The sequence below is a fragment of the Aptenodytes patagonicus genome, chromosome 6 (assembly GCF_965638725.1).
Source record: "Aptenodytes patagonicus chromosome 6, bAptPat1.pri.cur, whole genome shotgun sequence".
NCBI lineage: Eukaryota > Metazoa > Chordata > Aves > Sphenisciformes > Spheniscidae > Aptenodytes > Aptenodytes patagonicus.
Genome location: NC_134954.1, coordinates 33,887,209 through 33,913,082, shown reverse-complemented (window position 1 = coordinate 33,913,082; position 25,874 = coordinate 33,887,209). Strand labels below are relative to the sequence as shown.

At 40.6% G+C, this 25,874-nt stretch overlaps 1 protein-coding gene across 8 annotated transcripts in view; it reads right to left on the bottom strand.

Moving 5' to 3' along the window:
- AGAP1 (ArfGAP with GTPase domain, ankyrin repeat and PH domain 1) overlaps positions 1-25,874 on the bottom strand; it is a 392,763-nt gene that overhangs the window by 113,320 nt on the left and 253,569 nt on the right. For all 8 annotated transcript variants that reach the window (XM_076342039.1, XM_076342040.1, XM_076342041.1 and 5 more), the window contains one exon: positions 14,130-14,298. In XM_076342039.1, coding sequence (XP_076198154.1) covers positions 14,130-14,298 — 169 coding nt within the window. The remainder of the gene's footprint in view (positions 1-14,129; positions 14,299-25,874) is intronic.

The window sequence follows — 25,874 nt, the reverse complement described above, 5'->3', positions numbered from 1 at the left end:
AAATGGCTGTGGTTCCTTTGACTGCAAATTGAGTTGCAGTCACAGGATAAGAGATATGTACAGGTCCTTTAAATTTGTTGGTTTTAAATGAACTTATAGCAAAGTTACCAATTTTTTTCTGGTCTTGTTTCTGATTTTATTTATTAGCCTTTAACTTTGCAAATAAGCTTACCAAATCAAACTTACAGGTGACAATTATGTTGCAGATTAATCCAAACTCTTTGCTTTGCTTTGTTTGTGCTGTAGCACCTTTTTGGGCATCTTTAGATTATTACTGGTAAATCCCTTTGGAAACAACGTATTTTTCATGAGCATCTACCCTGCTGGACTCAAGAGCAATGCCACAAAAGTGCACTTTTAGCCTGTAGCCATCTTTCACACTGCGCCTAGTAAAATGGGAAGCTACATGTGATGAATTCCTGCAAGAGCATCTTCGTAACAAAGTTCATGAAGGAGAAAACTGGTATGTGAAAGCCAAGATGGAGCATTTCCTAGGTATCATGGGAAAATGGAAACAATTACCAGACATCTTTGCCTGGATGACACATCCCCATTACTCCGTGCTGGGTGGCTGACTTGCAAGAGCAGCAATATTTGTATGTTGACATCTTCCACCTAGTTCACAGCTTTTTGAACAGAAATGTCCAGTCACTTTCTAACCACGATGCAAAATCAAAAATTTAAAAGGACACCCAGCATAATATCAATTCTACATCATCATGTCAGCACCAAAAGCTTTACTTTCACCTTAATGCCATCTTCTGAAACTCCACACCCTATGTTATGACGTTAACCTATTGAGGAAGTGACTTATTCTGCAAACCAAGTAAGAATTTTTCTTTCACTTCACATTTCTGAAAGGTATGGGCTGCTAGCAACAAATAGGTGCCTACACCCATTGTTCAATACTTTACCGATCAATGATGCAACCCAGCTCAGCTTTGTCTTTTCTATTGCCATAGTCTGGTAACCCGGCTACCTACAACCCTTGCGATAACATTTATTCAAGGTTAAATTCCACTTTGTTCACGCGCTGTAAGATTTTCATGCTATATCAGACCATGCAAGCCAGAATCCATGGGTAGGTATCAGAAGGGCTGGACTACAGAAAACAGAGTATGCCCTTTCCTCTCCTCCTCCTGAATGTGTTCAGCTCTAGCACAAACTTGTTACAACTTTATTTAAAAAATCATTATTTCCCAATCCATTGCTAATTTTTCCTCTTCTCAGTCTAATCGCAGCATGCCCAGCACATGTATTCTACCACCCCAGTAGGCACTAATGCTGTCACACCAAAACAAGGACTACTGGAAGTCAACTGCTGATCTTGCACACTTTGTATGCTGCACAAAGCTTCTACAAAACAGTCCTACGTTTTTTTCCCTTCTGTAACAGGCAAGCCCCAATCCAGACCTCCATAAAGCAATTGTGCTTTATTTTTGCTCAAGGATAAAGCCTCAACAGCAGAAATCATCTCAGTCTTTTAGCAGATAAGCGAGAGAGAGTTAAAAAGAGAGGCCAGCAATACTCATTGAAAAGTAAACCCTGTATGTTGGGTTAGGCACATGAAGCCTTTACGTCAAGCTCTTACAAGCAATGCCTTGATATGTTCTGCATCTGTTGTCTCCCCCATCTGTACATGTATACGCACATGTATGTATATCTATCTATACATAGACAGATAGATACATATCTCGACATTAACATGAAATCCATGGTCAGCTACCTGGCCCATTCTGGAGTTGTGAAAGAGTGCCTCTTCAAATACATCATATATGCATCAGCTGGTTGCTTAAGTTGATTAGCAGGGGGCAGTTAAATTACTATGCTAATCCATGTATTCTCAGCACTGTTTCCTTGATATGGATATGTGTATATGCTTACTGGGAAGCCTTGATTAGTTCAAGCTTCAATGTGTCAAAGGCTCCAGATTCTTTCCAAAGAATAATATTAGCTGTACTCGCATCCCTAAAGTGTGGGAGCTGATTTGAAAAGGTACTTACCTCTACCATATGCTATTTTTCTTTAAACAATTTGCATTTCAAAGTGAATATGGCATTTATATTTGAATGAATATCAGTATGTTGCCAGAACTAGTCTCAAATGAGCTAAAAAAGATGCTGGTCTCCTATTGAACAAAAATGTTTTCATCTACCAAAGGAGCATCAAAGGAGAGTTCCTCTTTCTAGCTCTAGACAGCTTTATTAAAACTATCTTTTCTGATATTATAAAATACCCCGTTATGATCGCGCTTACAAAACGTTCAAACAATTAAGCTCTACAAAAACCATCCAAATTAAGATTCAAGGTAATTTCCAGGTTTGGTCAATGCTCAGCAGAAGAGCCTCTAAGAAAAGTGAGCATGCTCACACAAAATCCAATTTATATATCCATCTATTCAGTGTAAATAGCTGCAAACAGCAAAGAGCAAGTAAAGAAAAGAGACTCAGCATAAGAGGAATTAAGCGGAGGAGTGCATGCCTGTGTGTACGTATGTACATATTAAGAGGCTGATAGAAACACACACACTGGGGGCAGAATGTGTCTCCATTTCCTATGCACAGAGGGACTCACTTTGGCTCTTCCTACACAGTTGTTTCAGATTTACAAAACAGACCATAAATGCAACATCAGATGGCAGTACTTAGAAACATTATGAAAATAACAAAGATTTATACAAACACAGGACCATACAACATGCTAAGTGTGCATCTAGTCAGTTAAAAACAGAAGATAAAGACTCTGTGTATTATAAAAATTTAAATAAAATATACAATGAAGTTTAACATAAATGTTATCTTACATATATGCAGTAACCTGCCCAATGAAAATAGAAACCATTCAGAGTTTTTGTCATGTTGCTCTTTTAACGGAACAGCATGGTGGACAGCATTTTAGCAATTCCTCTTTTGCTGTCTTTTAACTTAACAAAAATAATATACTGAATCATCACTGGGCAGCACACGTTATTTTAACAGACATCACTTTAAACTAAGCCTTCACCAACTATGCCACCCACTAATTACAAATGCAGAATGAATATAATTCACAACTACACCCTAAAAAGTGAGATAGAAGTGACTAAAAATACGTGGAGGTGGTCTCCATTTCCTGCTGCAGACACATTTGTGATCTCTCCCAAACAAATCACTTAGTTACACGAAGTTACATTCAGGATTGCAACTAATATACTCTTGAATTTATGAGATGAGCAGACATTGCAAGAGTTGTGAAGCAGAACTATATTTTTCCATGAAGCAGCAGCATACGAGACCCACAGAGAGTGGCTGCACAGAAGCACAGAAAGACTAAATCAGATGAACTACAGCCTACTGCTATGCTTTCACCATGGCCATGTTGTATTTGTGTTACGCTCTTCATGTTCACAACGAGTTTCTCTTCCAAAAAAAGAAATAAACCTCTGAAGGCCAGAGGGCTGTTCTCACCAGCTGTTAGAACTAATGAAAAATACATTAGAGTTGCGGGTCAGGAAATCCTGACTCTTGATATCAGAGGGTTAATTGTTTCAAATCATGTTGGGTCAATTTATGTTGCAGGAGTACTGCCTATTCTTGAAATGCCCTCTAATTCAGTAAAAGGCACCATCAAGTAGATTAGATTGGCTGTTGGTCGCCTGTTCAAAACCCATACCCAACACTGCTCCCTGAAGTTTCTTCAGGCATTAGGGTGCAAAAGGAAAATGAAAGAGGCCACTTTTCATCTTTTTGCAGCTAGCAAAGCACTCCCTTCCCCTTTCCTCAATTCTGCACTACCTTTATGAATTAATTCCCAGAGTTCTACAGAAATCTTTCCAGTGGACAAAACTTTCCTAAGAAGTGGCTGACCATCCAAGCTGTGCCACTTTCTGCCTTGGCTGCCTTCTGCTTTGCCTATAAATATGAATGCGGGGACAACTTCTGCTTTAGCTGAGGAAAATTTGGGGATGGCTCTTCTGGGTCCCTCAGTTTGCTGCCTCAAGATCCCAGCATCCATCTTTTACAGATGCATCCTCCTTCCCTTGCCAACTCTGGAGATCATGCCCTGCACCGAAATCTGGGAAAACTGCTACTTACAGCTCCTTGCCTCTCCAATTGAGTAGAGTAAGTCTGCACTGGAAAGGAAGGTACCACGCAGGTGTCAGAGCACTGTCTGGCCATGTTCTCAGGAAGATCAGCTGTGGGACCAGGGCTAGAGAGCTCCAAATTCCATAACCAGGTTCTTGAGTGGTGTTATTAATGGGGGAAAACCTACTACAGTATTGCTACGGATTCTGTTTCGATCTGATGGCAGTGTGCAAACAGCACATCATTTCTGCCTTGGGCTTATCAGGGACCTAAAATAACTTGAGGTTACTTGTGCATGGAACGAGAAAGAGTGACAACAGTATCTTTCCAAAACACACTGGTTCCAGTATTGAAACTCTCCTTCAATACACTGACAATCATTTTCAATACTGTAGCAGATGACTTGCTTGTGGGTTTAATTTATTTTTATTATTTTTTTCAGAAGCATTTATTATCTGAACAAATTTCCTGAAGATAAGCAGCTACTAATAGAAGACCTTCCATCTCGCAGCCTGGCAGGGCAGCCTCTATGAACCGGGTTTGATTAGTAGCGTACAAACCGAGAAGGGTCAATACTAATGAACAAACAAGGCAATGCCAAGAAATATCCTGGCAGTGAAGGACACGTTGCTGGGAGTATAACGAGAAAAGCTATTATTCTCAGAGCATGCCAAACCAACACAGCAAGTGTGGAGGAAAATTAAGTCATCAGAGGAGACATCTCTTCTAAAAGAAAGTTAAACCCAATATCTTCACCAAGGGCTTCAGCTCAAGATCCCAGACTATTTATTCTGCTGGGATCAAAGTGTGCTTTCCTTTCCCCACAGGCACATTACTATTTTTTCAGTAGTTTTAACAAATAACAGTAATAAATAAGGTATGTTTCGCTTTCTGGGCAAGTCTTGATTGAGGTTACCTGCTTGTTAAGAGACTGCATCTTTAAGACCCAGAGGTGACCATTTTACACCAGCAAATGCTCTACTTTGTATTGCTGTTATTTAGTTGTGAATCCTGCTAACAATTGTGAATTTAACTTTGAAAAAAATAACAGTGCAAAATCAAGTAATTCCGAGGTATTATGCTGCTCGCATGTAAAGTGAAGCATGTGTAGGGGCCTGAGGCAAAAGATGTAAAATGCTTCCTAATCCCTTCTTCTGTGGAAGTTATTAATAATGAAATTGGAGGGTGTGTGTGTATGAGAGTGTGTGTGTGTGCACCTTACCTGCGTGCTAGATCTACATCGAAAGCTCGTAAGATTAACCAAATTAACTTTGGGAGCTTTCCACGAGCCTACAAACCTCCCCAAACCCTGCGAGCTGCAACCAGAGCCTCTTCGGGATGGGGAGGGACAACTGCCAGTATTCAAATATCCTCCAGACTCTTAAGAAAATGGAACAAAGAAACTTTATTTTTGAAAAAGAGACAATAGATACAAATGCGAGATGACTTACTTTTTTTTTTTTTTATAGCTATTGCCACTGTAACAGCAGCTAAGTGAATGCATGTCTGCAGTGTGAGCAGTTTTGATAAACAGCCTCTGCGGGCCACACAACGGGGATAATGTATCCTTAAGTACTGCCAATGAGCTGCCATTCTGCACAGCCAATTACTTCTGTGCGTCTGTCACTCAAAGGAAAAATGACTGAGCCCATTAGATCAAACCTTTGTCACTGTTCCTAATGCACTCTTAGGCCTCATTAATCTGAGGGAGCAGCAACACAGCCGCCGGTGCCTCATTGCCTCCCCCACAACAGGCCCACGTGAATCTTCTCATCTCTCCCCCAAGTGCACCACGTTAATCAAGCTCTCCTTATTACCCCGGTCCCTGTCACGGCGGAGAGCGCTCTCTCTCTTAAATGCTCTCATTATGGTCCATCTTTAGAGCTGGCTGAGTGGGGAGAGGGAAGGGGAAAAAAAAAAAAAAAAAAAGAGCCAGAGAGAAAGAGAAGAGGAAAAAGCAAGTCCGATCACATTAATATTCATGACAATAATTAGTATTCTAGGTCACTGAATATTCATGCTATTAGTTTGGTTTTTTATGGGTTTTCTGGATGTCCTGATTGCTGGAGTGTGGAGGAAAACAGCATGGTTGGGACTTTAGATGTCAACGGCAGTTCAATACTCAAAACACATTTGTGAATTTTTTTTCCCTTTTGGTAAATCAGCTTCAACCCTCCTGATGGCTTTAATATTTTAAAATCACTGGGGGAAAAAGAACCAGCAATTCTGCAAAGGTCTTAACATCCAACCAGTTAGTATTATAACATGTAACCGTCAAAAACTCGGTGAGATTGCATCGGGTGGACAAGACAGATCTGTGATTTTATTCAGGATATGGCACAACGGAGGCATGAAAATCAACCAGAGTGAAACAGGCACAGGCTGAGCGGCACCGACTGCATCTTGTCCAGCATCTACAATCATCTGCCTGAAGCTTCATGACACATTTCTACCCTTTATCTTCCTAATCATCATTAGAGATGGGCATCATTTGCCCAACTCAAGAAAAAATCGTAAGACAGTTTATTGTTTCCTTCTTTCCCTAAAAAGAAAAATCTAAGCAAACTCTTTTTTTCCCCAATATTTAACGAATGCAGTGTTTTTATCAAATATTTATTTCATTAACACTAATATTTGCCCTGCTCCTTTTCTGCCCAGTATTAAGGAATATAGGGTACTAACAGTGAAAGTTTATTTCTCTCTAGTTCTGGAAAGGGCAAATCCTAGTCCAAAGGAACTGGAGAAGACTACCTCGAGGGATCCCCCTCTAGTGGAATGAAAGGGAAATCTCCGATGCATTTAAAATTGGGCTTTTTTTCCTTCAAAATGAGCAAACTGACAACTTCTCCCTTCATTTGCTACAGCTGTGTATCACTGAACTAACAGCAAACCCAACCAAATGGAAAATTGACTTGGGTGATTAATGACAAAAGTAAGTCACAAACTTGCATTTGCGATCTGTAGCAAAACCGTAAAACTCATGCTCAAGTTGAAGCGCGGAAAACGTTTCACGTTAAGTCATCTCACATACCACATCAGACTACAAAATTAGTAGCAAATAACTACCAACTACCAACCTCTGGCCTCATGGGAACTCCATCAGATAAACCATGGCACTGTCAAGTCACACACTGCTCCAGTACAAAACCTCAGTCACCTACAAGTAAGGACTTCAGAGCAGATTCAAGCATTTAGGACTCAGTTCTGCATATATTTGTGAAGGCATCCAAGATCTATAGACTTCGGAGCAATTGCCTATGCTCTTGGCTTGATACACATTTTTATTCATTGCCAGCCTGATCATAACATCTGAATCCTCACAGTAGCCTCCAATTAAAAAAAGATTATTACATGATCTACAAAAATCCCGATCAATTCAGTATACTTCAGATCGAGACTTGAATTCACAATGCATCACAACAGAGGAATGATCCTACCCACGGTTTTACATCATGCTTCCCCTCCTGCATACGGCACGCAACACTTCAGAGGGTACTGGCTCTCTCCGGACTCAGCAGCTATTAATTCAGATATTGTGGAAAATGGCTACCCAACGTGATAGGTAGGGCTGTAGGTATAAGTTAGGCTTAAAAGGAAAAAAAAAATGCAGCAGTTAAAGAACAGAATTATTAGACAGGTATTAGAATCTAAAGACACCATGCCAGAAATCTTACTTTGAAGGTATACTGGTCTAATTGAAATATCAATTCCCTACCTTTTTTAAAAGAAAAATCTGGAACGCAGTCCATTCCAACTCAGCCTGATTCCAAGCACTTCAGTGTAAAATAAGATCACTTAATGACCACTGTTGTTGATTTGATAGGTGATTACAATTAATAACAGATAGAAAACTCACATTTATAAAAATGTGAAGATGCCATTCTTATAACATGTCTGAAGTGTCACATAGAGTTAGCAGATAACAACCTTTAGCATACTTAATGATGGCTATGTAGCTAACACATTTTAGAATACTTCACATACTGTACAGTCACTATTGTAAGCAAATTTAATAGCACCAAATTATTTAAATGAAGTGTTAATCAGGAAACAATTTATCTCTACACCATAAGCTATTTTTAGATGTGAACTTTCTACATCAGTGGCTCTTGCTGCAGCTCAGGCTTTGGGTTGTTTGTAGAGGAGAAGAAATAAATGACTCCTGGGAGAGATTTCAGGAATAAGTTCAGCTTCAGGTCACCAGCTCAACTCCAACCCAACTTGGGAATAATTGAAACCCAGACCCACTCCTGCTCCAAAGTCAGCAAGAATTGAGTCAGCTTCTAAAAGGCAGAGAGACTTGGCCAGTGGCTGATTTATAGGACTGCTGGCCCTTATGACATTGCCGCAATATGCTACCAACTATTAGATAAAGTTGGAACTGAGCAAGTCCACAAGTTACCCTTTTCTGAAGTACTTCCAACTGAGATGCATCAACAGAATTGTGTTCACTGCCATGTAAATTTAATTTAAATTTAAGTTATTTAAGCATCATTCAACAACATTGATTTAAGATACCACAGAAGTAACATAACTTTAGATTAAAGGGAACAAACTTCCATTTGCCTCAAATCAGAGATTCCTACACCAAGTTAGCATTCAAGTACGAGAACCTTTCATAAAGCCACAGTTAAAAATCTGTTACTTAAAGCCTTTGTATAACAAAACCAAAACATCCCCCCACCCCTCCATATTGCCTGGGAGAAGCGGCCACACAGAATCCCAATTCTTACAGGATAAACCCCAAAGTGCACCTCCAAGAACCCAAGAAAGCCCAAAGACCAGCTTTCACTTTTAAAGTGCCATGGCAAAACTTCTAAGGAGAGAAAAATCAACCTTTTTCCAGGCAAGGTGCCTGGGTTTGCAACAGCAGAAACAGCCTTACCTACTACTAATTTGTCAGTTTTCTGACAACGTTCAGAAAATACTCCTTTCTTCCCACTGCTGTGTCACTTCCAGTTTGGTTACTATCCTACCATGACTATACACATCAAGGGAAAAGTCTTTTTCCCAGCTCTTGTGCCCATGTGTAAACCCAGCAGGAAAGAGTTATCTTGGGGTTTTTTTCTTCATAAACTCTCATATAGATCTTCACTTTTTTTACATCTCTGAAATGGAAACTCTCAAGAAGGACTAGAACTTGGCTTTTTTTTGTTAAGATGATTAGTTCCCAGAGATATCCACTTCCAGATGCTTGGGATGTAAACACATTTAGAGATCAGGATAGCTGTCATGAAGATGATTATTGTATGTCTGTATTTATCAAACAGTCTTTAAAACCAGAAAAACAATCTTGTTCAGACAAGAAGTGCCACAAAGCGACTAAATTCAGTGTGCTAGGAATGACATGCTTTTAAACTTTTCCTTCTGCATGTGACATCTATGTCAATTAGATCTAACAGATAAAAACTTCACTTACTGTATAGGCTGTTATAAATCATATTAATAGGCTGTTATAAATCATATTACCAAATAACTGAGTATATCCCTCTTGAATTCACAACATCTCCCTGATTAGCCTAATTCCTTCTGTTCTTCTCATAGCAATGGTATAGGAAGCACCTTGGGAAAGATCTTCACTGGGCTTAACCTTGTGGGAGAAAGAGACTGAACGTGTCTGATGCAAGTGATCACTTAGGTCCAAGAAGGCTTTAGAGAGGGAAGGTGATGAGAAGAAAGAAGAGCTCAAGCTGCCCTATTGCCTCACAGACCATGGTGGGGACTAGAAGAGAAGCTGAATGAAGTTTTGAGCTCTCTTATGGACAGAGTGTTATGTCTTCAGCAGCAAGCACTGCCTTGCAGAGACACAAGGTACCAATGATCATCCCTTCAGAAATCAGGTAGGAGCTAGGAGAGAAAAGCTATCCCCAAAATGTCTCTTGTGAGATGACTGCTCCTACTCCCTGACACAAGCTATCCCAACTCTGTCCACATGCTATCCCTGACACCTATGCTGAAGGGTACCAAGCTCTGAGGCAGCATCCCCATGGCACGTATTTTACAACCCACCTGTTGATAGGTAAGAGGCTTTGCCTTTGCCTCCCTATCAGACCAGCCGATGTGCTGGCACCTACCCAAAATACAAGAAATTCCACCGAGAGACAGAGAAAACTATCTGTTGGGCACTCACGAAAGAATGAATTTAAAACATGTCAGTTATAGGCAATCAAATAGACATCTAATACATATATTTATTGGCAAAGTTGGCACTGCAATCCATACTTAAGGGGCAGCTTCTGAACAGTGTTTAACAGACCATTGATGCCTTCAAATGAAGACATCATTTAAGATAAGCACTATTTGACTGTTTCAACAATTAAAATGCATTGACTTTTTTGGTTTTGATGTTTGAATGAAAATAAGTTCAGACATTTCTAGGAACACAAGTTAGTGGAAAACAGGTAATCTCAGCCGAGGAATGCTTTTAGTGGGCCTGTGCTATCACCACGTATAAGCAAAGACGATGAATTCTATTTCCAGGGGCAGTCTTAAATGTGACATTTTAATAGAGCAGTGGTATTTTTTTAATATCTTAGCTTTTTCACTGAACTGTACACAATTACGTAACAGCAGAAGGAAAATTAGTCTATTCCTGACCACAACAATCAATTAAATGAAATACTGTCCTCACTTCTAAGCATGGAGAATATTACTCCAGGTACCAAGTCTGCACTGGCAAAAAGCAGAAAAGAAGAGAAAACATCACTGTTTTGGGGAAGAGGTAACATGTGAAGCAGTGAGAATGTAGTGTATTTGCATGCCTAAAAATAAAAATAGCCAAGTGCTGATTCTTCCTGTGCTTGGTCCAAACCTCCTCCGTACAGCAGGTCCATGTACAGAAACCTCCCAACAAAAAAAGAGTAACAGACAATTTCAGCCCTGCAATCAATTTTAAAGCATCGCTCAAGATGAAGACAACATTTTGTCAGCACTAACAACTGAGAAAAAGCTCTGAGGCAGCACCACAGACTGCAAGGGATAATTTGCAAATGTTTTTAGTTGCCTGACGGACAACTGCAGAAAAACCAGAAGTCCTCCCGGCGCTCCAGAAGCTGAGCGCCGAGTACCTACAGGTACTCCCACCCAACAGAAGCTGTGACCCTCTGCATAAAAACAACTGTCAATATACTTGACCACATGAAAGTTCAGACTAACAAGCCAGGCACAGCTTGTGAGTGTGTCTTATTTACAATAATAATACTCCCCTAATATTTTAAAATCACTCTCTGCAATGCAGCTCTTCAGTCTTACCTGAACACAGAGTATTGAGAGTGACATATAGACTGATGCACAGCTGAGCTGCTGACAGTCATTTCCCAGATCCAGTCTGTCCTACTACTATTTTTTTTCATTTTTATTTCTTTTTTTTAAAGTAATACTTTACTGATCAGTAGTTCCTTCTTTTGTTTGTTTTTAACTGAGTAGCCACCGCTCGGATCAATCAGCTTTCTAAAAAAGTTCCTGTTCTGCTGCTGCTGGTCATTCTGTCCAGTAATGCAATAACCAGGCAGACCTCAAATGTGGCCTTTAACTAAGAAAGATTCAATGAAGGCAGCTTCTTCAGAAGAAACAAATTCTGTGAAGACAGAGCCCAAAGAAGAGATACCATGGCTGATAATGCACTGAATGTACCAACCTGAATTTCAGAAGCAATGGCTGCAAGGGAAAATACCACAGCGGGTCTGAAACTACTCGCTGCATATGCAGCTGAACTAATGAAATACAACCTTACAGAGATGTGCACATCCTCACTGACCCTCCTCTCGCACCAAAACCTTAGACTTCCCCCTTCTATATCCTCCGACACCCAAAGTGGGCACGAGACGGCAGGTAGTGAGGTATGAACAGGTTGGCCAGCTGCCATGTAGAGTGTAAAGCTGTTCAGTCCAGCCTGTCTTCACCTACTCCCCCAGCAAGTTATAAAGATGCTTCAAAACGGTTAGCTTCCAGCCAGCTATAGGGGTAATATAATTAAGACATCAATGCTTGCTTTATCTATGGGACAAGCGCCATGCAAAGATAAGCAGTTCAAAAACTTGCTTAAAATTAAAGAAGGATCACTGTAGCGTCCCAGCTGCATGAGAGGGGGAAATGAACGTATTCAAGCGGGTAATGACAGAGAAATCAGGTTCAACTTCTCTTGGATACAACTCATACATTAGGAGGGCATTTATTATTTTAAGACTTAACCACAGTAGATCTCTTGAGCTGTGGTAACCAGACATGAACAACAGAAAAGTCCTTCAGTATTTCTAAGCACGATGATAAAGAAGCCAAGAGAGAGAACAGAAGCTCCAACTATTCCCACCATGTCATTTGAAAAACGCTATCTAAAAGCAGAGCTGTTTTCCAGCATTTGCACTTTCTAGCATAATTAACTTTTCTCTTTTAAAACAATTGCTGTGCAATAAAACCTCAGGCTAGCCAGGATACATACACAGTGGCTACCACCACTGCCAGAGAGAGCTGTCTACTGTACAGCTTCCTGTAAAGAAAGCATTACATGTGCAGAGAGTCCTGAAACAAAATGAAATGTACAATATTCATTTAAGTCATGTACAAGCTGTTTCACTCTGACCTGGCAATCTAAGCATATGCCAAAACATGCAAATTCCACGCTATAAACTTGAGATTAGTATGTATCTCTGAACACATTTTCAGAAACGTACTTCTCTGGAGCAATCAAGTAATTTTTGCCTGTCTTCAAATGTCTTAAAAGCAGAAATCTCTTATTTAAACATCTTACTGCTGGTTTATTGACTCAGTCCAGCACTTTTCCCTAAATTATGGAATATGTTGAAAAACAAAAACACTCCCCGCACCCAGTCATCTAAATTAAATAGCAAAATGGAAAAAACAAACCAACCATGAATAATTTTCTCCTATGAACTCTTCAGTGACAATGCCAGCTCTGTGCCTCTCGAGGGCTAGGTTACAACTTGAAAAAGAGTCTGATGAAATCATGGCTTCAGACATTTCGGGTCCCCAGCCAAACTAATATAATGCACCACACAAGATCTCCAGGGATGTCTGCTCAGTGGCACCACTGTAAAGCCACAAGGCTGGTTTTTTTTTTCTTTTCTTTTTTTAAACATTCATCTCAATGAGCAGCATCCGCAGTTGGAAGGAAAATCCTTCTCCCTCTTCCCCTAATATAGAGGAATGCGCATCACAAAAACACAGGGAATTGCATCTTGACTTGAAGCACACAATAACTATTACTACGCAAGAGAAGACACTTGAATACCACGGTGACTGAGTTCCTTCCCATGGTTGATCATCCTACCTGCGTAGTGTGCATTGCGCAGGGACAAAAGTGCGTTTGGATGGTTTTGTCAGCACATGCTGGAGGTGTCTACGTTCTTCATAAACGCAAAAGACACTTCGCACTTTATGGACGTCATCCCAAAGAGGCTGACAAAACTTCCATATCAATACTATACCATTATGAGTTTTGTATAAGCGGTGTGTTTTACACGATAAATTGTCTTAAATGTTTTTCCTTAATGCAATTTTTTAAATCCACTTAGCTCTGTGGACAAGTACTTCAGCGAACAATAAACTTCTTTGTTTAGAGCTCACAAGGAGCTATAAACTACTTCCATAAATGAACTAAAATAGCTTTCTACAGAAGAATCTTGCTGTTGGAAAGTCCAAAATTATGCATCCCTTCTAAAGGTGGAAAGAAGTGCTGTGGATCCTACCAGGAAGCCACAAAAAGTCCTTTCAAAAATCTCCTGTTTTTCCAATGTATTAGACCTAGCAGATCAGTCATAAGGCAGCATCAATTCTTCACAAATGTTAATTTCTGTGACATTATGTAGGGTTTTGGCAAGTATAAGGTAACAAGTATAAAAAGATAGACGTTGAAGGTTACCCAGAAACTTAGAATCTCTCAAGGAGGAGAGATCAGCAGTCAGGGCTTAAAAAGTTACACATCAGCAGCTATTTGGATTTTAAATTATTACTAGAGATCTTCCCCATCCCAGTAGTACAAGCCAATTGCCTACAGGCACTTGGAAATGCAGTCCTCCCCTCTTTTTGCCTAGCATGGTATTCTCTTACCTGAATTCGGCGAGATGTGTAAACTGCTCATGTCCTTGGAGAGGCCATTTGTTTTGGGACTGGAAATGGGTGCACAAGCTGACGTAGCTCGGGGTGGCCTCTTCCCGGGGACTTTCACAGTGGTTCTCAGCAAGTCAATTTCTTTCCCATGAACGTTCTGCATATAGTCCTGGTAAGAGGAAAAAAATCCAAAACCCAATATCAAACAGGTAGTTCTGTAAGCAGTAGAACTATAGTGAAACCTGCTTTCATAAGACTTTTGTCCTACGTCATCTGCCAGCACCCACCACGCTGTTTTCTCCTCCCTTCCCTTTTCTTGATAATCTCTTCCACACTTTCCACTACAAATACTCCCAAAAGTCTTGAGCTCTCTACTGCATCCTCCAATTACCAGTTGGGTAAGCGGCAACTCACAACATGTCCGGTTCTGAGCCACACATAGGAATTCACCAGCTACAAGGTCCCAAACAGAAGGAGAAGACAAGGCTGGCTGTCCCTCATGAGAATGCTTACTTGTGTCTCCTCTCTGCCAATGTTTTATGCATCTCTTTCTCCTGCAAACTTGGCCGAAATTGGTTGGCAGCCACAAAAGTTATAAAAGGGCACTCACTGACTAGTAAGCTTTCTGCAATTACAACATTGTTTCCTTAGAATAAGATCCTTCCTCCACACACGCACACAAAAATCACAGAAGGGAAAAAATTACACAAATTCTGTCTGATTAGAGTAAACACACTAAAAGCTGGAAGCCAGAAGTGGAAAAGGCTTTTCCTAATTCTTCTTTGAAAAGCCCACAAAGAGGAAATAAGCAGACAAACCCAGTCAGCCGCGGAAAGACAGTGGTCAACTGACTGGAGCCAAGCCACCACTTCCTGAGAAATCCATGAGAAAGTTCTTCAAACTGTAAATAGCTTCTGGAAAAACAAGCTCTTGAGATTCTGCTTTCCAGCTTCAAAGGCATTCCCTAAATTATCTGTGGGCTGCTTCAGATGAAAACAGAATAGCAAATGGACATGGGTGTCTCTATCAAAGGGCAAATGACAATTCCTTAAGGTGAGACAGCCACTGAGGCTGCAATCCTGGTATACATCAGAAGAGGTGTTTCCAGTAGAGATAGTTACTGTTAAAGCCAGTACACAAGACACCAAAGTTTTCATGTGCTGGTAGACATGGTTGTGGTTACTCGCATTCCAGAAAAAATAACTGAAACTGGAAAAACTATGAGGACATTAAAAGAAAGAAAGAGACTGTATCTTATGAGAAGACATACAAGATGGGTAGCACAGGATAGCAAAATCAAGGATGAAAAGGGGTAAGAGCGTTGCACAAAAATTCATCTGGGTATATGTACCCCAAGAGGAAAACAGCAATTTGAACTAGAGACTGGAAAAAGATATGGGCATAAGCTCTTGAGTTAAGCTGGAAAGCAAGGGAACGGTATTATTGAGCAATCTTCTATGCAGAACAGCCGGGGCAAAAAATCTAATTCCTTTTCAGACAGAACTTGATCAACTTACAGAGGCCTGGGTGATGCTGTGGGCGTCTGTCTGCACAAGCAAAGACTTGCAAGCAAAGACATAACTTCCAGTTGTCCAAGTGTCCAGGGCAAGATTTAGCCAGATTGAAAGGTGTTATATGGAAGACTACCAATATTAATTAGGTCAGTTCCAAACCTGCAGTACACCACCAAAGCATCAATTTTACAAGTAAATAACCGAACGGACTAAAAGCATACCCAAGCTCTACACCACTGCTGCCACAATACAGGGAGCAATCAGCTCCCTCATAAAAATCCTTTCACCTTTGACCATTTTTACAATACAAATTATATATTCCACTCAAAACACATCAAAAGTATACTACCGGACCAGCATTCATTTCTTCACAGCTAACATTAATCTGTGATAAAACCCCAAAACTAAGCCATTACACCAGCTTTTTTTTCCCCAGCTGTTTGAGAATTATTAACAGAAAAAGGGGGGTCTGAACAATTCATGGGGAGAGGACACAGAGCTCTGCTGCCAAAAGAAACAAAGGCAATCCATTAATAAAAATGCATTCACTAAATGTTAGATAGAAATGAACAAAATGGTTTCATACATAAATTATCAAGTTGGCGTAACTTTCTTGTTCAGTATCAGTTCTTCACAAATTAAAATACAATAAGCAGAACATAATTGAGCATTTATTGCTTATGGGCTCTAAAATGAGGCTTAATCAGATAGTGACTAAACCTCAGCATGTACTCTTTTTAATAGACACATTTTATTTAACGTACAACCACCAGTGTATGCCATTTAAATTTGAGAAGGAAGTGTTTATTCCAAATTCTTCAGATGAATAGCGTGTAAGATTTCCCTACTACCCTGCCAACTTGTGAGATGTGACAGGGCATTATTAAAGCCCTTTTAATTGAGAGTAAACCAGACTTGGGTGAGCTATAAACCATTCGAGAGAGTAAGTGAATGTTGGCAAACAGGAAATAAATACGCTGTAGCCATACCGTTATTAAACGAAAGTGCCCAAACACAACAGATGCCACATAGGTATTAATGTCAGCTTAAATATTTATAGGGATATATCAAATGTAAATAATAAAGACTCTTTCATTGTGTGCAAGATGCATAGCGATAATCTCTGCATTTCCCCGAGGAGGAGAAGCAAGCACCAAGTTTCCAGTTGGCAGAGCATCCGCCCCCACGCGCGCTCTTTTAGATCTGCACTCGGGGAATAAAAGTTGAAACTACAAACTAATGTCGTGGCTTCAGAAGTGCAATGGAGGGTTTGATCAGATTAGAACAGATGAGGGTCTTGCTGTCATCTGGAATATGCTGTGTTAAAGAGAAGACAGCAAGCCTGATTTTGATATGCAAATGTTACAGATATAACTCCCCTAGATGTTAGTTGTAGAAAATGCTGATCCGAGAAAAAAGGGGAAAAAACCCTTTAACAAGGCATGAGGGTAATTCAAAGCCAAGTACTTTTAAACAGCACTTAACAAGTCCCTAGAGCCCACTCAACAGCGGGCCACCCCAGAAGTGCCATCTTCTGCCCCTCAACAGCTTGAAAAAGTAGTAATTGCAAATCCATTTGCATTTTTCTTCTCAACTTGTCCATGTTCATCATTCAGCAACGCAGGGAAGAAAAAAAAAGAAAGCAAGCAGCAAAGGAAAGAGAACCCTCCCCAAATGTGTGGATAACAGAAGCCAGCGCCCTAGTCCCCCGCACCCCTGTGCTTGCACCTTCGCCATCACTTGTTTTTTACATTTCGCTCCTAATTATGTTGCATCTATTGCCATACACTTAATTAGCTGCATTAATGTGATTTCTTTTCACATAGTCAAGCAATTAAGAGCTATGATTGAGTTTCATTCAATTAGCCTCAACAAACATGCTAATTGATGTCCCAGATGCAAATGAGGTGCAATGAGAGAAACCTGCTAGCAATTGAGAGTTGTGGCGGGGAGACCCACAGCTCTCAGCTTGCTGACAGCAGCACAGCTTAACATGGCTCCCACCTTCTGCGGAGCTGCCTTCGGAGGCGGGATTGGGGGGAGACAAGCCATTAGTGCCTCAGTTGTCCCAAATAGATCCCTACAGGAATAGTGGGCAGTGCTGAATCAAAACAACATCGTCTCCAATTCTCATGGCAATGGCTGGTATGAGCTGGAGAAGAGCATAGCGTTTTCCTGCAGTCGGGTAGGCATTACAGACCCCGCGAACACCACAGTTTCTTCAGCTAAGGACTATAAAAGGTCTCCATCTAATCTCTAAGCTCATGAAATACTATGCAGGTAATGGCCTGCAGTTATCAGTAACTGGCAACTTAATCTTAGTCAGCTGTGGGGCAATGCTGCCTCTTCAAGTTAAGACCAGAACACATCAATCAATCAATAATCCCTAAAAATACACTCACTATATTGATTCTCATTGCTTTTCATCCTGAGGTTACCGTTAGCAGTTTGCTATAGTGCTGCCGAGGTGTTAATTTGACTACTCAAGGCCATTGACCATTATCTAGAGGACTAAATAAACTGTTAAAATATTAGCGAAAATCGTAAAAGCTACATTGACTGAAGATGACACAAAATATTTGACAGCACCACAAAATGAATTGCCTTGAGTAAGAAAGAAACGATGTGCCATGACACAGAATAAAGTAAAATTACTTTAGTTCTGCTCTTAATACAGCTCTCCATTTACAACAGCAGAAATTAATTTAACCAATTAACTGAACAGAAGCCTTTCAGACATGCAAATTGAGGAAATGGGTATGATGTTGTTTTCTAAACAGACCTACCAAAAAGAAACACTGCTATTTTGGAGGGCCCCTTTTGTTTTCAGATGCCAGTGGTTGTTAAACTTGCTGCCATACATCACAATGGCTTCTGATTGCCCTCAAAGCCGGAGAAGACACTCCCACCAAGGGCCACAAGCTGAACCCAGACTTACGTGATGCTTCCAGCTAGCTGCCTACTCTTCAGTCTTTTTGGCTGGGAGAAAGAACAGGCAAACATCTCTTCTTCCACAGCCACGCTTAGTGCTGCTGCTGCCTGCTTGGCCCCTTTTTCAGGGGAGGAAGGACATATGGATGATATTGAGGGAAAGGCAGAAGAAAGTGCTGGTTGCTGCTTCCATGAAGCTGCGACTCAAACTCACACGATCCAAGTCTACCACAGATACCTCAAATACTTCACTGAAGGACCACAGAGCATGTGGCAGTATGGTTCCTCCCTAGAATGATCCTTAAGTTAAAGACGTGGCTCACATATGTAACACTGTGGATATCAAAAACATTACGGAGTTTGAGGATTTTCAAATGTCTCTAATACAGGAGACAGTCAGCCGTGTCACACACACACAAAAAAATGCCTTTCTACTACCTAGGTTGTATTTCAAAAACACAGTATTTCATTATCAGTGTATTAAGCAAGAAAATGTGTATGAATGCTGAGTTACTGAATATAGTATTTATCAGTTAGTACCATGAGAGCTAAATTCCCTATACTTTTCTGTAGAGCTGCCTGCATGCAAATCTCTCTGTCCTTAAGGTAGGTATTTTCCTCTTGATTTGCACAATTGCAAAATATTTTCCAAGCTAACAGAAAACAAGCCTTGAAGAATGAGAGCTGAACCATTTTACTCAGCCAGGTTTCCGCTGCACTGAAGCACCCAAGTGGGCAGGTTTTGGCAGCCTGTCTGCGCAGGCAAGTTCAGTTCTGCTCCGGCAGCAACAGAAGACTGAGTTGGACTCTTTCTGATTGAACAGCTTTGGACTGTACTTCTGTCCTGGGATTGCAGTGAAAAGGCTAATGCTGCAACCTGGTCTTCTTGGCCAAGAAAACTCACCAAGAAGACAGAAGAATCAAGCTGTAGAAGACAACAATTAGGGTCTCCTGTGGCTGGGCTCAGTTGGACTGTGGACAGAGCTACCTTGCACAGAAATCCCCTTCCTTGAAGTTACATTTTTTACATTGGTAAATGGGACTCAAAGCTCACATCAAAACCCCTCATCTCAGGATTGCCATGTGTCATAACAATAACTTACATATATATATATATAAAAAAAATCATCTCTCTCCTAAAGAGCCTCCCCATGTGTTTCTTCCACCATGTACCTGTCCCACTGCCACCCTTCTCCAATGCACAACATACCAAACAAGATAGACTCTCAGAGAACAATGCCTTTCCATGTCTTTAATGGTACACAAGTATGAGTGTCACACTTTTTCTCATTTTGCGCTACTGAAAGCTCTCAGAAGAAGCCTTTTTCCAATGCTAGGAACTGGTCCAGGCCCAGGATCCTTCCCAGATCTGTCCCTTCTTTACACTGAGCTTCCGAGAAAAACACCTTCATTTCGTGCTAGATTTTCCCCACTGTTCAATCAGACAAAACACTCCTAAGGCTTAGCTTACCAAGGTTGAGACAGTGTTTCCTGATCTGAGGTGAAATAAAAATTATTATGGAAAAGGAAGCTTATGGTTGCACCTCTGGATGACATTTTAAAGACTGAGGGTGGCATATTTTTTCAAACAGAATTTCAATTTCGTGAGCTGACCTACTGGACCTGCAAAACCTATTGTTCACCCTCAGCAACAACTGCTTCCGAAAAACAAAACCCAATCCCCTTCCCCCCAAACCAGACCAAAACCCCCAAACCCCCAGCAGACCAGTAAATGGATGGAGCCTTGACTTTTGTGCCTGTATGTGGCAGTCAGACATTTTTATTGCAAAACGCCGTCTGGAAAAGATGCAAAACAAAATTGCTAAACTGCAAAAAGAAGAAAAGGGGGGAGAAAAAAAACAAAAGGCCCCCTTCCCTTTGCTTATTGAGTTCAAAGGCATAACATGCAGCACCCTGCAGCAAATGGGAAGCTACACTAATTTTAAAGCCATAAAACGCTATAAAGTGCCCTGCGGGGCAGGACTACACTGAAGCTAGTTGCACCTAAATAAGACATGGTTCATTTACTTCGCAGCTTAGCCTAATGTAATCATCAGCGGATTTCTAGCCTAGAGTTGTAACAGGCAAATAGCCGATACTGCGGAGGCGACACTCCCAGCCATTGAGGGGCCTCAGCTAGATTGCTGTTGATAAGAAAATTTTTCAGTTTTGACAAGCACTTAATGAACATAAATCGCTCCTTGATTGGTTTCCATTTGGGGCCACAGGCACACCTAAGAAGAAACAAAAGTCTCCAACTCCTCTCCCCCCGCTTCCCCAGAAGGGCCTCAGTAACAAACCTACCATCAGGTTATGAGCCACAGTGGAATATATTCATCAAATGTTCCTGTTAAATTAGCCATCCTCCCCTCTCGCATATAAATACGGGCATAATATCATTCAGCTTCATAATATATAGTTAATCTTAAGAAAAGCAATGAAATGTTATTTTCTGAGGAGAACATAGGAATGAAAATGCATTCTGGAAAACACTGATCACCCCAAAGCACTCTGTCCTGACAAAAAGAAGGTCATCTCGAATCTGTTTTATTCACATCGGGAATCAAGAACATTAAATTTCAGTAATAAAAAGCATTGACTATATCTATACTGTGGTGTTAATCAGTTCGATCAGTGTTGCAGGGGCGGAGGAGGAAGTTAGGGCAACACTTTCAACACAAAAGCAGTTTCACAAAATGTTGGTGGTTTGTTTTTTTTTTTTTTAAATGGATCACTCATGTTCATAAAATTTTAAGAAAATTCTTCCGTCTGTGCTTCGCTTCTCATTCAGACTTTGTAACAAGAACTGCTGTAAAAGACAAATCGGAGTTTTACCATCCTGAGTAATTTATGAAGCATTTATATCCACAGCAGTTAGCTCTGCTGGACAGGAAGCTCGAATTTTATAAAACCCTGTGATTAATTAATAGCTTGGCTTTTGCCATTTAAATTGCAACTCACTCCGATAGCAAAAATTTTCCCTGCCTTTTTGAAGAGAGAGTAGACACAACACTGAAATATATGTTTGCTGCTCCTTACTACATACCACAAGGTTGCACAGCTCGGCAACAGCAGTATTGCGTTTGCTACAATATCCTACGCTAATGACGTGATAAATCTTGTCATGCCCTCCGAAATGAATGGACTTGAAACTAAAAATGCTTCACATTTGCCTTGTTTGTGCATTTGGTGACCTGTGAGTATCTGTAACAAGTCATGGAAGTGATTGTAAGAAGTTACTGAGAATAATCAGTCTCCCGCTCCTTCCCCATCGACTAGGATTACATATTTAAGGCGTATTTCACAGCGTGGCTTCCTGATCCATCAGTAACTACAGTCTGATTTTCCACTGAGCAGAGCAGGTGCAATGGCACTTTCAGGCAAGATCATTTCTAGTTTAAAAAGCCACAAAGCCAGGGGGATGGAAAATAATTTGCCTTGACAGCTACCCAAATGATAGGTCTCACTTAAGGACTGCAAACACATTTTAGCTTCTATTTTCCCCATCTGTTTTTAAGTTCTGCTCCCAAACTGATCTTCACTCCCTTACATCTTTAACATAATAAAGAAGTTTTCCAGGAAGCTATAAAGTGAGTGAGTGATCTCTACAGCTATACCACTTTCTAAAAGCCTCTTTTGCTTTTAAAACATCATAGGTTATGTGTTTTATGTTTGGTACCCTTACCAAAAAAAGTTACAGCAGCATGATTAACACTTATTTTTTCCATAAACATTGGTTATCCTCTAGCTATCACTAGAAGCGATGTAAATTCACAGTGAAACATGCTAGAATTAAGAAAGGAAAGCTCTGGGAAATTTAAGTCAATAATGTTAGAAAGGAGATTGCTGCTCTGAACATGGCTTTGATGAAAAGGCTTCCAGAGAGCGCCAGTTGTGGTGAGTGCAAAAAATACAGCATCATCAACTGTAATAAGCAATTACTACACACATATTTTGTAACTGTTCCTATAATTCATTTTTTCTATCTTAACCAATGTTTTAGGCATATTAATGGATGCAATAACTATAATAAAAACTTACACATGCCTCAGACAGATTTATCTTCATCACCAGTCCAACTATATCCTCATTTTTGCTCTGTAGGATTTGCTTTGATCACTACTCTTTTAGGAGGTAGAGCTACATCTTATGTGAAAAGCAACATATGCATACCCTTTTGTCAGTTCAAATATCGATTTACCAAAGCCCGATTTGAGGATTAGTTGTTCATAGGAAAGGCCAGCTAGAAGGGCTCTCGGAGCCAGCCAATATCCAGCTTTACATTCCTTTGAAGCAAAAACAGGGAAAAAAAACCCAGGGCATACACGATGGTATTTTAGAAATATATAAGAGCATGAATATTTCTATTAAAGCAACACAAACAACACACTTCGGAGCTATTAAACAGCCTGAGGTAACGCAACCCTGAAAATAAGGCTGAACCGAAACGATGTCTGTAGGCGATTATTCATAACCATGAAGGCGAGCGCTGCTCCCTTGGCTCGAGCAACACCCAGCTCCGCCGCCAGACAACCCTGCTGCTGACAGGCCACACTCAAAGGCGCCACGCAGCCCAGCTAGCATGGTGTTCTCTTAAAAATGAGGAGAGACAGAATACTTTATTTGCAAGCACACTTTCCATTTCCAAATTATTCAGGAAAATCCTAAGAACTGATAACAGTTAAAAATTTCAACTGCAGCTCTAAGAAAAACAATGCATGTTATGGGACCTGAAAAAAGTGCATGGATCTACAACACTTCCAGATACCAACACAGAGGACATTTTCAATAGCCTCCTATTTCTCACCAAGTCTGCTTTTCCTGGAGGAAACGGCCAAGCGAAGAAAGCTCAACTGAAAGCCCAGTCCCCCACCCCATGTCTCAAAGAATTTGAGAGGCCCATGAATTGGGTCTGTTTTGTATCATCTTCCAAGAAGATGTGTCTGTATAATATATTGTTGAAGCTCTTGTACAAAGTTTAGCCTAGTGTTGGATATGACTCCATACCAGGCTGAAATTCTGCTTTTTTTAAAAAATACATTCAGTTTATTTGAGGATAGCAACATTGCTAATACTCCCTTTGAGTGAGCTCACGTAGGCTGCTCGCCCAGTCAACACTATTTTTTAAGGAAGAGTTTTGAAACTGTGGCTACTATCAGATGAATTGAGCAGACCAGGTGAATCCACACACTTCTCAAGGAGACAAAGGATATATTCCCCCCCTCAATCACTATGCACCTCAGCACAGGTTATCAAACTAGATCAGTGAGGATTGGAGCAAGGTTAAAGAGCGTCATTACTGCAAGACAGACCTCAAAGCAAAAAATCAACCTTGCTGTGTAGGTACATGGGATTTACATATCACGTGTGTTCTAGAGGGGCTTTTACATGATGGGCATCGGACCTTCCTTCTCTTGTATTTAAGAAGCTGTTCTTCCCCCATAAGGTGCCACAGTGCTGTGCTTGTATTTGAAAGCAAATCTAGAACAGATTAAATATAAAAGGGGAAAAAAAGCCCTTCCCTAACAAAGCTGTTTTCAGGTTTGTGTTCTTTTTTTTCTTTTTTCTTTTCATAAATGAGGGGCAGTGATGATGATGGGGATGCAAGAACAGAAAATGGACATCCACAGCTAAAGCTTTGTCAGCTACTGACCTGTGGCACGATGGCAACCCTCTGGAAGACAGACAATGGTGAAACATCATCAGTTATTCATCGGGATAAGGCTTAGATAAAGAAGCGGCATGTAACGCTGCCCAGCAGGTATCCTGGTGAATACATTTCAGGAGCCCTTGCACATGGCATTCTGCCATTAAAAGCCAAGAGATGCCTAGACAAATTCCCCTGGGTCCCTTTGGGGAGGCTGACACTGAATTTGTCAGCCAGAATTTTAGTCATCCACTCAACGGCTGTACTCCAGAAATGTAAGATGAATAGGTAGCTATGGTGAACTTTGAAGCCTGCAGGTCAAAGTTCTCTCTCATTATCCCCACCATTTTCTATCGGCATAGCTCCTCAGCATCCCAAGGGACGGGAAGTTTTGAGGCTCTTGAAAAAACCTGACATGACCAAGTCAGAAAATGGTAGGGTGCTTATGTACGTATATTTTTCTTTCCCCATTTTCCTTTCCCCCGACTTTCTTGAAAAGAAAGAATATGAATTTAGCTATTGTGTCAAACGTCAACCTGGTGGCATTAGTAGTTACTCATTTAGCTGGCACAATTCAACATGCTGCCCTGCCAAACAGGCCTGACCCTTCCAGGGACACCTCCTCTGTAAGAAAGGTACTAATTTGATTTTTCATTCCCCACCCCAAAACCTTTCATTTTGTATCCAATCCTTTCAAGGAGGATGACAGGTACTGATTTCTGCAATACGGAAACATTCTCTATATTAAAAACACTGCCTCATGCCTGAGCCACCACTGAACGCATCTGACAGAGACAATTGATCCACTTCTGGCCAAATCTCAAGCAATATTTAATACAGTGTTCACTATCAGCCATTAAATATTATAAGAGGTTCTTCCAACGCAGGTGTTATGTTCTGACTCAAACCACAGCCAGGAAAGACCAAATTATCTTCTAAATTTACTTCTTCTGCCACCACTAGAGGCCAGCTCACCTTTCGCTTCACAGAATTACAACTGCAAAATCTTGTATAACCAAAATGACTCGCACACTTGAGATAACCCAAATCTAACTAACAGGTCAGATTAGAGCCAGGCTTTTTACAAGTGTAGGAAACCGACTTTAGATGGTTAACAAAAGTTCTTTTCTTCAATGCTATTTTATGGGAAGGTTGGTAGGAATAAGGTACTTATTTTTCAAAACAATGTAAGAAATTATCCCAAACAGCAATGCAAGCATGGTATTAAAAATTCATCAGTTTCCTTGGCTTGCTGTGAAAAAAGCAACAAGCAGTTACAGATAAACAAAAACTAGCAAAACCAAAGCAGAAACACATTATCAGAGTCCTGTTTGGGGGAAACCCCACTCACTTGGCAATACCCAAGAGGAAATTCTGACTTTCCTGCCTACAAAGTTTTGTACAAACTGTATCGGGAGTGCAATTGACTTCAAGTATCTGGTCCTGCCTCTTCCTCCCACTGTGGTTTGCACAGGGCAGAGAAGATGCTACTCACATACTACTGCCTGATAGATGACGAATGCTCTGCAGAGTGTATTAACAATAGTTAATTGACAATAAATAGTCCATTGACAGTATGGAAACATACTGCAGAAGTAGTGCAGTGACTCTTTGAAGGCTAAAGGCAATAGAAATAAGGCATTAAACCAGCAT